At 44.2% G+C, this 12172-nt stretch overlaps 1 protein-coding gene across 18 annotated transcripts in view; it reads left to right on the plus strand.

Moving 5' to 3' along the window:
* EML1 (EMAP like 1) overlaps positions 1–12172 on the plus strand; it is a 210632-nt gene that overhangs the window by 181194 nt on the left and 17266 nt on the right. For all 18 annotated transcript variants that reach the window (XR_013396529.1, XR_013396527.1, XR_003731712.2 and 15 more), the window contains 4 exons: positions 876–1001; positions 1273–1404; positions 4483–4550; positions 7777–7865. Coding sequence is in view for 14 of the 18 variants with exons in the window: in XM_015144471.3 (XP_014999957.1) it covers positions 876–1001; positions 1273–1404; positions 4483–4550; positions 7777–7865 (415 nt within the window). In the remaining 4 variants the exon portion in view is untranslated. The remainder of the gene's footprint in view (positions 1–875; positions 1002–1272; positions 1405–4482; positions 4551–7776; positions 7866–12172) is intronic.

Genomic DNA, 12172 nt, shown 5'->3' on the forward strand with positions numbered 1-12172 from the left:
CCACCATACCCAGCTAATTTGTTTTGTATTTTTTGTAGAAATGGAATCTCGCTATATTGCCCAGGCTGGTCTGGACCTCCTGGGCTCAAGCATTCCCCCCACCTCGGCCCCCCAAAGTGCTGGGATTACAGATGTGAGCTACCACGCCTGGCCTATATTATTCTTTACTTTCTGAATTGTGTCTACTGTTGCTATCAGAAATTATAAAAAGTAAAGAGAAAACTTACCAGTAGCATTCCTTATTTTTAAATTTTGTTGAGGAAAATGCTTTTTCTTAACCTTGTTCTTGCTTATGCTTCTAAGATATATAAAGATATGTAAAATGTTATAGTTTAAAAGTAAGGCTAAGGGTTTTGATCACTCACTCAGCAGTTGGCTGTGGTATCTGTTTTTTTGAGATGGAGTTTCTCTCTTGTCGCCCAGGCTGGAGTGTCGTGATGTCATCTCAGCTCACTGCAACCTCCACCTCCTAGGTTCAAGTGATTCTCCTGCCTCAGCCTCCCAAGGAGCTAGGATTACAGCCACCCACCGCCACGCCCAGCTAATTTTTGTATTTTTACTAGAGACAGGTTTCAGCATGTTGGCCAGGCTGGTCTCCAACTCCTGACCTCAGGTGATCCACCTGCCTCAGCCTCCCAATGTGCTGGATTACAGGCGTGAGCCACCGTGCCTGGCCAGCTGTGGTGTCTATGTGAAACTCTCCGTATATATGTGTATACAACATATATATTTGAATGTACATTATATGTATATACATATGTGTATATAAAACTGTTACAGGGACTATCATTATGATAAATCAGTGTTTTGAATGACCGAGCTAACAACTGAATGAAATTGTACATCTTTTCTTTTCATACGACTTTTCAACGCAGATTCCAGAACAGTTTGGTCCGATACGTACAGTGGCCGAGGGGAAAGGTGATGTGATCCTGATTGGCACAACTCGGAACTTTGTCCTGCAGGGCACTCTGTCAGGGGACTTCACACCCATTACTCAGGTACGATCCCGCTCAGCAGGCCCAGCAAACACTCTCACTTTGCATTATATCAGACTCTAATCAAGCATTACAAACAGTTGCTCATTACTGTGCTTTATACTACAATAACCTTCCTCCACCCCAGAGTGTCAGTGGCTGCCAGCGATGGGAGGAGAGAAACTGTTGAGAGCAATTATGAAGTCAGCCTGAAGCCTCGGTTTGTCATCGCTTTGGCTCCTGAGGGCAGACTGTAGTATCTCAGAGAGCTTCTGTTTGTCTTGATTCTTTGTAGGGTCACACTGATGAGCTCTGGGGACTGGCCATCCATGCCTCAAAACCTCAGTTCTTGACCTGTGGGCATGACAAGCATGCCACTCTCTGGGACGCTGTGGGTCACCGTCCCGTCTGGGACAAAATAATAGAGGTAAACATGCACATTACATTTCCATTTTTCTTACAGAAATTCATCTGGAACATGTTTATTTTTTGCATGAAATCAACAGTGATATAAAGTTGTCCCAAAGCAGATGTTATGTATCTATTTAGAGTTGCCTTAACATTGCAATTGCATTTAACAGTGTTACTTTTAACATTGCCTCAAGTGGCCTCAGCCATGTACTTTTGAAGTTTACTGTTGAAATTTTCTGACAGCAAATTGTTCTTTCCAAGTTCATTGTCAGATTTTCCGAGTACAGTCTCTCAGCCATCTTAAGAGCTAAAAAATCCTTGTTATGCGCCTACATTCCATTTACAGTGTACCCTCTGAATAGGAATTTACAAGCTGTACTAAACACACGATTGAATATATCTCTACATTTTGAGTTTGATGGTAAAGTGAACTTTCATTTGAAAGTCAGCTGGGCACGGTGGCTCACGCCTATAATCCCAGCACTTTGGGAGGCCAAGGCAGGCGGATCACCTGAGGTTGGGAGCTCGAGACCAGCCTGACCAACATGGAGAAACCCCGTCTCTACTAAAAATACAAAATTAGCCGGGCATGGTGCTGCATGCCTGTAGCCCCAGCTACTTGGGAGGCTGAGGCAGGAGAATAGCTTGAACCCGGGAGGCAGTGAGCCGAGATCGCACCATTGCACTCCAGCCTGGACAACAACAGCGAAACTCTGTCTCCAAAAAAAAAAAAAAAAAAAAGTCAACATCTCTGTGAATTTGGCAAAAGAAACTCTGATGACCTGTCAGAGTGTTGAAATGCCCTTTCCCCACATGTATTACTTGAGCACTGACTGTTTGCATGCCAAGCACCGTGCGTGTATTTTCGTTAATCCCTTTAGCAGCTCTGCAGGTTGAAGAGGTTTTTTTAACTCTGGTTTTATTGATTAGGAAATTGAGGTGTAGAGAAGTTAAATAACTTGCCAAGGTCACTAAGTTAGTGAGTGACCTAGTCAGTGTTAGGACCCAGCTCAGTCTGACTCCTAAACTCTGGTTCTTTCCACTGCATTACACTGTAGCGAATCAGAAGCTCGTTCTCTGTTGTCGGTGCCCTAATGATCTGTGCAATCCCATTGCACAGAGGAAATAACCCTTCTGTAAACCAACACATCATCCTTTCATCCCCCATGGAGTTACTGGCATGTCCCAGGTGCTAGGTCCAAGTTTCAGCTCCTTCCCTTCATTTTCACGGAAGGGGTGCTGGTCACTGGTGGCCAGCTGAGCCGTGAGGTGGAGGGGCCCAAGGGGCAGGCACTGCCACTCAGAAAGCAGACGTGACCCGCGATGGCAGGAAGAGGCTAAAGGAAACAGTGTTATGTGTTCTATCTATGCCCTGGTGGTCCCGGAGGGCTGAAGGCAATGACGGCTCCTTTACCAGGCTGTTAATCATCTAGCCTAACGTAAGGGTCAGAGCTCCAAACTGGAAGCCAGAGAACTGCCATGAAGTTCTAGCTCCTCTGCCTACTGGTCTTGTGACTTGGACATCTGTAACTCAGTGTCCACATCTCAAAATTGTTACGAGGCCCAAATGAATGACACAGACAGAAGTGCTTTGTAAATGGTAGAACTTCGAGTGAACATGATTTCTATTTGTATATTAGTGGCGGCTCTGAGCTTAACTACAGCTCCTACTATAGAAAGAAAGCACTGAAATAATGTAATCATATATTAAGTTTCTTTCTCTTGGTTTTTTAGATTATCTGGTGGATCTCAGGGCCTCCTATTTTCATTACCATTGCTACTTTTCTTCCCGATTTCCTTAATCTCTTCTCTCTTCATCCTAAACACTGCTGCCAAGTGCCCTTCTATCTAAAACACAAATGCAATCATGTCACTCTTTTTATTGAAAGGACAAGACCATTCAAAGTGTTCTTATTTCCTAGTGATCCAAGTCCTTACCGTGGCAGTGACATCACTAGTGTCATATACTCTGTGCTGTAAGCCCATTGACCTACCTGCCATTCCTCAAATATGCCCAGAGCTGTGTTGCTTCCATTGCTTTTATTGCATTGTTGCCCCCTTCACCATGGTCCAAAAAACAACTGGAGTGGCCACATCTCACCTTCACCAGTGGTAATTCTTCCTCTCCTGGGAGGCCCAAGTCCAGTCATCTGCACCGCGAAGCCTTAGCCCAGCTTCCCAGTGTCACCGCATCCCTCCCTCCCCTGTGATTCCACAGCACCTTGAATTGTATCTCTTTCATGGATCATTCCATCTTGTATCCGAGTTACTGATGACTGTGAGTGTGTTCCACTGGCTCAAAACCTAGAATATGCCTCGCTCATCTCGTGATCCTTCCAGGCCTCCATAGTGTTTTGCACCCAGTGGACACTCACCCAGTCTCTGTGTCATAGAGTTGGGTGCTGTGGTTGTCTTTCCAGACCAATCAAGCACACTATTCGATGAGCTTACCACTCAGCACAGGGAGTCAGCTGAAGGGGCTTGGTTCTATAAACTGACGTTGTAGAAGGGCATTTACCCTTCATCAGATTACTGTAGATATGAAAGGATATAAGACAAAAAGGGGAAAATCCTAAAACGATAGAAATTTAGGTCAGGCTCAATAGCTTACACCTATAATCCCAGCACTATGGGAGGCAGAGGCAGGAGGATCACTTGAGCCCAGGAGTTTGAGACCAGCCTGGGCAGCATAGGAGCCTCCATCTCTACAAAATAAAAAAATTAGCCAGGCGTGGTGGCACACACCTGTAGTCCCAGCTGCTTCAGAAGCTGAGCCAGGAGCATCACTTGTGCCTGGGAGGTCAAGGCTGCAATAAGCCATGATCATGCCATTGCACTCTAGCCTGTGTGATAGAGTGAGATCCTGCCTCAAAAAAGGGTGGGGGTGGGTAGAAATTTATCATTATTGAAATGCGGCATTCATTCAAGTAGTAAAACGTTTTTCTCTAGAAAAGAGACTTTTCAGATAGAGCCATATAGCCCTAAGGAATTAGAAGTGTGAGCGTGTGTGTGCGCATGCGCACGTGTGTGTGTGTGTTTTATGCTATAGTGTTCTATCTGTTCATCAATTTACACTTCCTTTAAAATATTTTAGGATCCAGCTCAGTCTTCTGGTTTTCATCCTTCAGGGTCTGTGGTTGCAGTCGGAACACTCACTGGGAGGTAAGTCCATGCCAGCAGGGCTTGTGCTTGCAAAGCTTATGGAAAAGAGGCCTGTTGCTTCTATTTCCCCAGGAACAGGCCCTGTTCAGCTCTTGGCTGCGTGCTCGCAGCTTCTAATGACTTACCAAGAATTAAGTTAAAAGAAACTTGAAACAGTGGCCCATTACATTTTGAGCCTTGGGGAAATCTGAGGAAAGCTGTAGACACTCTCTCCTGGAAAAGGACCCTCTACCTCCACTAGACACACACACACTTTTCTTGTTTGGTTTTTGAGACAGGTCTCACCCTGTCACCCAGACTGGAGTGCAGTGGCACAATCACAGCTTACTGCAGCCTCCAGGGCTCAAGTGATCCTCCCACCTCAGCCTCCCAAGTAGCTGGGACTACAGATGTGCACTGCCATGCTTAACTAATGTTTTGTCTTTTGTAGAGATGCAGGTCTCACTGTGTTGCCCAAGCTGGTCTTGAACTCTAGCTCAAATAGTCCTCCCACCTCAGTCTCCCAAAGTGCTGAGATCACAGGCATGAGCCACCACACCCAGCCACACACACATTTTGCCTACAGTGTCAGAGGATTTGTGGAGCTTCTCAAGCCCTGATCTTTAGTCTGTGGGAGGAGGCTTGACTTTGGAATGAAGCAAGAAAACATTTCAAAGTGCTGAGCGTTTAAAAATGCTTTTTCTACTCCTGGGCACAGTGGCTAACACCTGTAATCCCAACCCTTTGAGAGGCCTAGGCAGGAAGATCCTGTGAGGCTAAGAGTTCGAGACAAGCCTGGGCAACATAGCGAGACCCTATCTCTAGAAAACATTTAAAATTGAGCTGGGTAGGCCGGGCGCAGTGGCTCAAGCCTGTAATCCCAGCACTTTGGGAGGCCGAGACGGTCGGATCACAAGGTCAGGAGATCAAGACCATCCTGGCTAACACAGTGAAACCCCGTCTCTACTAAAAAATACAAAAAACTAGCCGGGCGTGGTGGCGGGCGCCTATAGTCCCAGCTATTCGGGAGGCTGAGGCAGGAGAATGGCATGAACCCGAAAGGCGGAGCTTGCAGTGAGCTGAGATCCGGCCACTGCACTCCAGCCTGGGCGACAGAGCAAGACTCTGTCTCAAAAAATAAATAAATAAAATAAAATAAAATAAAATAAAATTGAGCTGGGTGTGGTGATCCACACCTGTATTAGCTACTCAGGAGGCTAAGGCAGGAGGATCTCTTAAGATCAGGAGTTTGAGGCTGCATTGCACTATGATTGCACCACTGTACCCTCACCTAGGCCACAGAGCGAGACCTCATCTCTTAAAAAAAAAATTAAAAATAGAAAATAAATGCTTTTTCTAGCTTCCCTTTCAAAATTTTAGGAACCGCCCAGACCCTGAGCCTCATATTCCAATTGAGTTAATACCTATTCACCTGGCACCTCCTACATGCGGGATGGTGGATCTGCGTTTACAGCTCAGCTTTGCCACTCAGCAGCAGTGTCTTTGAGCCAGTTACATAAGCTCTCCAAATTTGTTTCTTTTTCTGTAAATGGTGATATTCCCTGCCTGGCCGTGTTGCACTGAGGATCGAAGGAGACAGCGTGCAGAGCACCTGCCGGGGCTGCCTGTTAGGCACTGCGGGGGTTATTATTATCATTGTTTTCCGGGTTTTGATTGAACCTTTATGCTGGTCGTCGTACTGCATACATTTACTGTGGTTTCAGTCAAATATTTTTCCTCCCACCCTTCCTCTCTAAAAAGTGTAGCACTTAGATTCTGTTGTTATGACTGCACAGCCTGTATGGGTAAAGAAAGGGTAGCCCTTTGTAGGTCATAGGCAACAATATCTTAAGTATTGGGCTCCACATATCCAACAGAATTCTTCATGAAAACATTTGTGTATCCTCACACACAGACACACACACACACACACACACACACCCCACCTCCCATTTGACTCCCTTTGAGAAAGCTGAAGCTTCTAAGTCATCAGGCTCCCACCTTCTGATGACTGGCCTCCCAGTAGGCTGACAGATGCCGGCATACCTACTGTGCGTGTAGGACACGGTGACAGTGCCCAGAATCACAGTGTCCCATGGTGGAGGAGATGGGTCAGGTCACCTAATCCAGCCCCTCATCTATTATGCCTCTTGCCATTCAGGTCCTAGGTTGGGCTTAGCTTCCGATGCTGTTGATTTAACAGGACACTTCAAAACCATGTTCTAATCAGCTCCAGCCTCTATTAAGGTTAAATAGCACATTAAAGGTAAATGGTTGTTGAAGATGCAAGAAATCGGCCCTGAGAAGCAAAATCCACATTTCTGGGGGGCAGGACCTCTGACAATGCATGGCTAGGGGGCTCCTGTGGAAGACAAGGGACACTCACTCTGCACTGGACATGCTGATGGGATGTCCTCACGCAGCTTAGAAACTGCAGCAGCAGGGAGCCCGCATTCCATTTATCCGTAAAACACCAGGGGCTCACCACCACCCTTGAGAATATAACAGGCAAGAGAGTTCAGTCATTCTGATGTTAACACACGTTTAATGGGTACTGTGTGCTTATCAGAGGATACAAAGCACTTCCACATCCATTATCATTCGACTTTCATATTGAGCCTGCAAAGTAGACCTGGGCTCTTCTCCCCATCTCACCACTGAGGAAATGGCCCGGCGAGGTGAAATTATAAGACCAGTCCTCCACTCCAATTTCTCCCATTTGCTCTGTGCTTTCCTTCGCCCTGTTGGTTGCAGGCTAGCATCCCCATAAGGCCTGTACTCTCAGCCTGCTCTGTCTGCAGCACCACTGGGAACACCACCACCCTGGAGCTGTCCCAGCCCTGTCCTCCTGCATGGTCCTGCTTCGCCCTGGAAACCTGGGTGAGCTCTTGCAGGTGGCCCTTCGCTGCTTCCTCTCACCATATGCCCTGGTCCTAAGTATTGGCATCTTCCCTGCCCAGAGCTTTCTCTCCATGTGTAAATGACAAAGCACAAACACAGAGAAACCATATCATAGTGTTGATAACGGCATAGTTTTGAATGCTAGCCAATATACTGTTCCTTTCTTAGAAAATGCTTTTATAGGAAATTTTCTTTGAATAAAAGCTGGGAACAAGCTTTCTTATTAAGCAAATGTCGAGTATTTATTAAGCTTTTATAATTAATAATTTTTATTCATCCCACTATTGTAATAATCTTCATTTTCTCACTAAACAACTTACTGTGCTTTTTCTCATGTTGACAACAGGTGGTTTGTGTTTGACACAGAAACAAAAGACTTGGTCACCGTTCACACAGATGGAAATGAACAGCTCTCTGTAATGCGATACTCACCAGGTTAGACTCCAAACCATTCACTACTTCATTTTTTAAATCAACTTTTATTTTAAGTTCTGGAGTCCACGTGCAGGAAGTGCTGGTTTGTTACATAGGCAAACGTGTGCCATGGTGGTTTAATGCACAGATCAACCCATCACCCGGCTGGGCACAGTAGCACACGCCTGTAATCCCAGCACTTTGGGAGGCCAAGGCGGGTGGATGACAAGTTTAGAAGATCAAGACCATCCTGGCTAACATGGTGAAACCCCGTCTCTACTAAAAATACGAAAAAATTAGTTGGGCTTGGTGGTGGGCGCCTGTAGTCCCAGCTACTTGGGGGGCTGAGGCAGGAGAGTGGCCTGAACCTGGGAGGCACAGCTTGCAGTGAGCCAAGATCACACCACTGCACTCCAGCCTGGGTGACAGAGCGAGACTCTGTCTCAAAAAAAAAAAAACAAAAAAACCCATCACCCATGTATTAAGCCCAGCACCCGTTAGCTGTTGTTCCTCATGCTCTCCCTCCCCCTCACCACCCTCCAGCAGGCCCCAGTGTGTGTTGTTCCCCACGCAGTGTGCCCATGTGTTCTCATCATTCAGCTCCCACTTACAAATGAGCACATGCGGTGTTTGGTTTTGTGTCCCTGAATTAGTTTGCTGAGGATAACAGCTTCCAGCTCCATCCATATCCCCACAAAAGACATGGTCTTTTTCCTTTTTATGGCTGCATAGTATTCCGTGGTGTATATATGCCGCATTTTCTTCGTCCAGTCTACCATTGATGGACATTTGGGTTGATTCCAGGTCTTTGCTATTGTATCCACTACTTTAAAATCCCAACAGAATTGAGATTCTGTGTCCGTGTCTTTAAAGAAAAAATTTCACAAGCCTCCTCAGAGTAAACTTTAAATTAGACATGCACATAATTGTGGCATTTAGAGTTCTTTTCCCTCCTTTGGGTCACTATGCTTGTGTTATGGAAAATTTCAAACATAGACACATTTAAACAGAATAGAATAATGAACCCCATGTATTCATCTGCCAGCTTCAGCGATGATCAGCTCACAGCCAGTTTCCTCTGTCTGTAGCCCCACCCACCACCCGCCTCCCATATTCTGAAGCAGTTCCCAGACATCTCATCATTTCATCTGTTAATAATTGTATATATCCCAAAAAGATAAGGACTCTTTTTAACAGCTTTATTGAGGAATAATTTACATACAATAATGAGCCATTATAAATGTACAACTCATCGATTCTTTATACGCTTGTGGAGCTATGCAACAACCATCATTGCAGTCCAGTTTTTGAACCTTTTCATCACCCAAAAAGTTTCCTCCATGCCCGTTAGCAGTTCACCTCCACCCTCACTCCTGGTCCGAAGAAACTACTGATCTGTTTTCTGTTTCCAAAAATTGCTTTTTCTGGACATGTCGTATAAATGGATTCCTACAATATGTAGTTGGTTGCATCTGACTTCTTTCACATAGAATCATGTTTTTGAGATTAATCCATGTTACTATGCACATATCAGTAGTATATTCCTTCTAATTGCTGGCTAGTTTTCCGTTTTATGGATATATACTACATCTTGTTTATCCATACATCAGTTAATGATGGATTTTTTTTTTTTTTTTGAGACAGAGCCTCACTGCAACCTCTGCCTCCCAGGTTCAAGCGATTCTTCTGCCTCAGCCTGCCGAGTAGCTGGGATTACAGGTGCATGCCACCACACCTGGCTAATTTTAGTATTTTTAGTAGAGAGGGGTTTTGCCTTATTGGCCAGGCTGGTCTCAAACTCCTGACCTCAGGTGATCCACCCACCTCAGCCTCCCAAAGTGCCGGGATTACAGGCGTGAACCATTGCACCCTGGCCTTATGGATTTAGATTGTTTCTGGTTTTTTATTATTATGAATAATGCTATGAACATTCATGTATATGCCTTTTTGTGTTTGTTTTCATTTCTCGGGTAAATTCTTAGGAGTGGAATTGACGAATTGTATGGTAAACTTATGTTTAACATTTTATGAAACTGCCAGACTGTTTTACATTCTCACCAGCCGTGTGCTAGGGTTCTAGTGTCATCACATCCTCCCAATACTTGTTGTTGTCTTTTTGATTATAGTCATTCTAAAGAGGGTATAATGGCATCTCATTGTGGTTTTAATTGGTGTTTCCCTAATGACTACTGATATTGAGCATTTTTTAATGTGCATATTAGTCATTCCAATACTTTCTTCGGTGAAACATCTGTTCAGATATTTTGCCAATTTCTAATTGGGCTGTTTGTCTTACTGTTGAGTGGTAAGTTTTCTTTATGTATTCCATATATACAGTTTTTATCAGATAGATGATTTGCAAATATTTTTTCTGAATGTATGGCTTATCTTTTCTTTCTTTCTTTTTTTTTTTTTTTTTTTTTTTTTTTGAAACAGCATCTCACTCTGTCACCCAGGCTGGAGTGCACTGGCACGATCATGGCTCACTGCAGCCTCGACCTCAGGTCCAAGCAGTCCTCACCTCAGCCTCCCAAGTAGCTGGGAACACAGGCACACACCACCACACCTGGCTAATTTTTATATTTTTGTATTTTTGTTAGAGACAGGGTTTCACCATGTTGCCCAGGCTGGTCTTAAACTCCTGGGCCTAAGTGATCCACCTGCTTCGGCCTCTCAAAACTGCTGGGATTATAGGCGTGAGCCACCATGCCCAGCCTTTATTTTCTTAACAGGGTGTTTTAAAGCACAAAAGCTTTTAATTCTGATGAAGTTCAGTTTATCAATTTTTCCTTTTGTGGATCATGCCTTTGGGGTTATATCCAGTATCACGAATATTTCCTCGTATGCTTTCTTTTAGAAGAGTTGTTTTAGCCCTTACATTCGAGTCTGTGATCCATTTGAGTTAATTACACAAGAGTTACAAGAGTGCACAAGACTTGTGTCTTGTGGATGGTGAGAGGGAAGAGCCTGTTTGCTCTGCATAGAGATATCTAGTTGTCCCAGCACTTTTTGTTGAAAACAGTCTTTCCCTGTTGAATTATCAATGACACTTTTGTCAAAAATCAGTTGATCACAAATGTAAAGGTTTATTTCCAGATACTCAGTTCTGTCCCCTTCACCTACGTTTATCCTTGTGCCAGTAACCCACAGCCTTGATTACTATGACCTTAGAGGAAATTTTCAAATTGAGTAATGTCATTGCTGCAAATTTGTTGTTTTTTTCAGAAACAACAAATTGGTTTTTGTTGGCCATTTTAGGTTCCTACTATATGGAAAATTGTATATAAACTTTAGGATCAGCTTGCCTTTTTTTATTATTTTGTTTTTTGAAATTTTTTTGTAGACACAGGGTCTTACTTTGTGGCCCAGGCTGGTCTCAAACTCCTGGCCTCCAGTCCTCTCACCTCGGCCTCCCAAACTGTTGGGATTATAGGTGTGAGGCACCACACTAGGCCAACTTGTCAATTTCTAACTTTGAAAAGCCTGTTAGGATTGTAAGAGGGATTATGTTTTTTTTTGTTGTTGTTTTTTTTTTTTTTTTTTTTTTTTGAGACGGAGTCTCGCTTTGTCGCCCAGGCTGGAGTGCAGTGGCCGGATCTCAGCTCACTGCAAGCTCCGCCTCCCGGGTTTACGCCATTCTCCTGCCTCAGCCTCCCGAGTAGCTGGGACTACAGGCGCCCACCACCTCGCCCTGCTAGTTTTTTGTATTTTTAGTAGAGACGGGGTTTCACCATATTAGCCAGGATGGTCTCGATCTCCTGACCTCGTGATCCGCCCATCTCGGCCTCCCAAAGTGCTGGGATTACAGGCTTGAGCCACCGCGCCCGGCCTAGGGATTATGTTTAATTTACAGATCAATATGGGGGAAATTGCCACCTCGACAATAGTGACTCTTCTAATCATGAGCAAAGAATGTCTCTCCATTTATTTAGGTCTTTACTTTTTCTCAGCAATGCTTTATAGTTGTTGGTGTACAAATCTTGCACTTCCTTTATTAAATTTATTCCAAAGTAAGTTTGGTTTTTTTTTCTGCCATTGTGAATGGAATTGTTTTCTGAATTTTATTTTCAGTTGGTTGGCTGAATGTAAAAAAAGAATTGAATTTTGCACATAGATCTTATATCCTATGACCTTTCTAAACTTCTTTGATTAGTTTTAGTATAATAGTCCCTCCTAATTCACAGGGGCTACCTTCCAAGACCCCCCACAGGTGCCTGAAACTATGGATAACACCAAACGCTATGTGTACTGTTTCTTCCTATACATACATGCCTACGGCAAAGTTAAATGTATAAATCAGGTACAGTAAGAGATTAACGACAATAATA

This window comes from Macaca mulatta, chromosome 7 (genome assembly GCF_049350105.2).
Source record: "Macaca mulatta isolate MMU2019108-1 chromosome 7, T2T-MMU8v2.0, whole genome shotgun sequence".
Lineage (NCBI taxonomy): Eukaryota > Metazoa > Chordata > Mammalia > Primates > Cercopithecidae > Macaca > Macaca mulatta.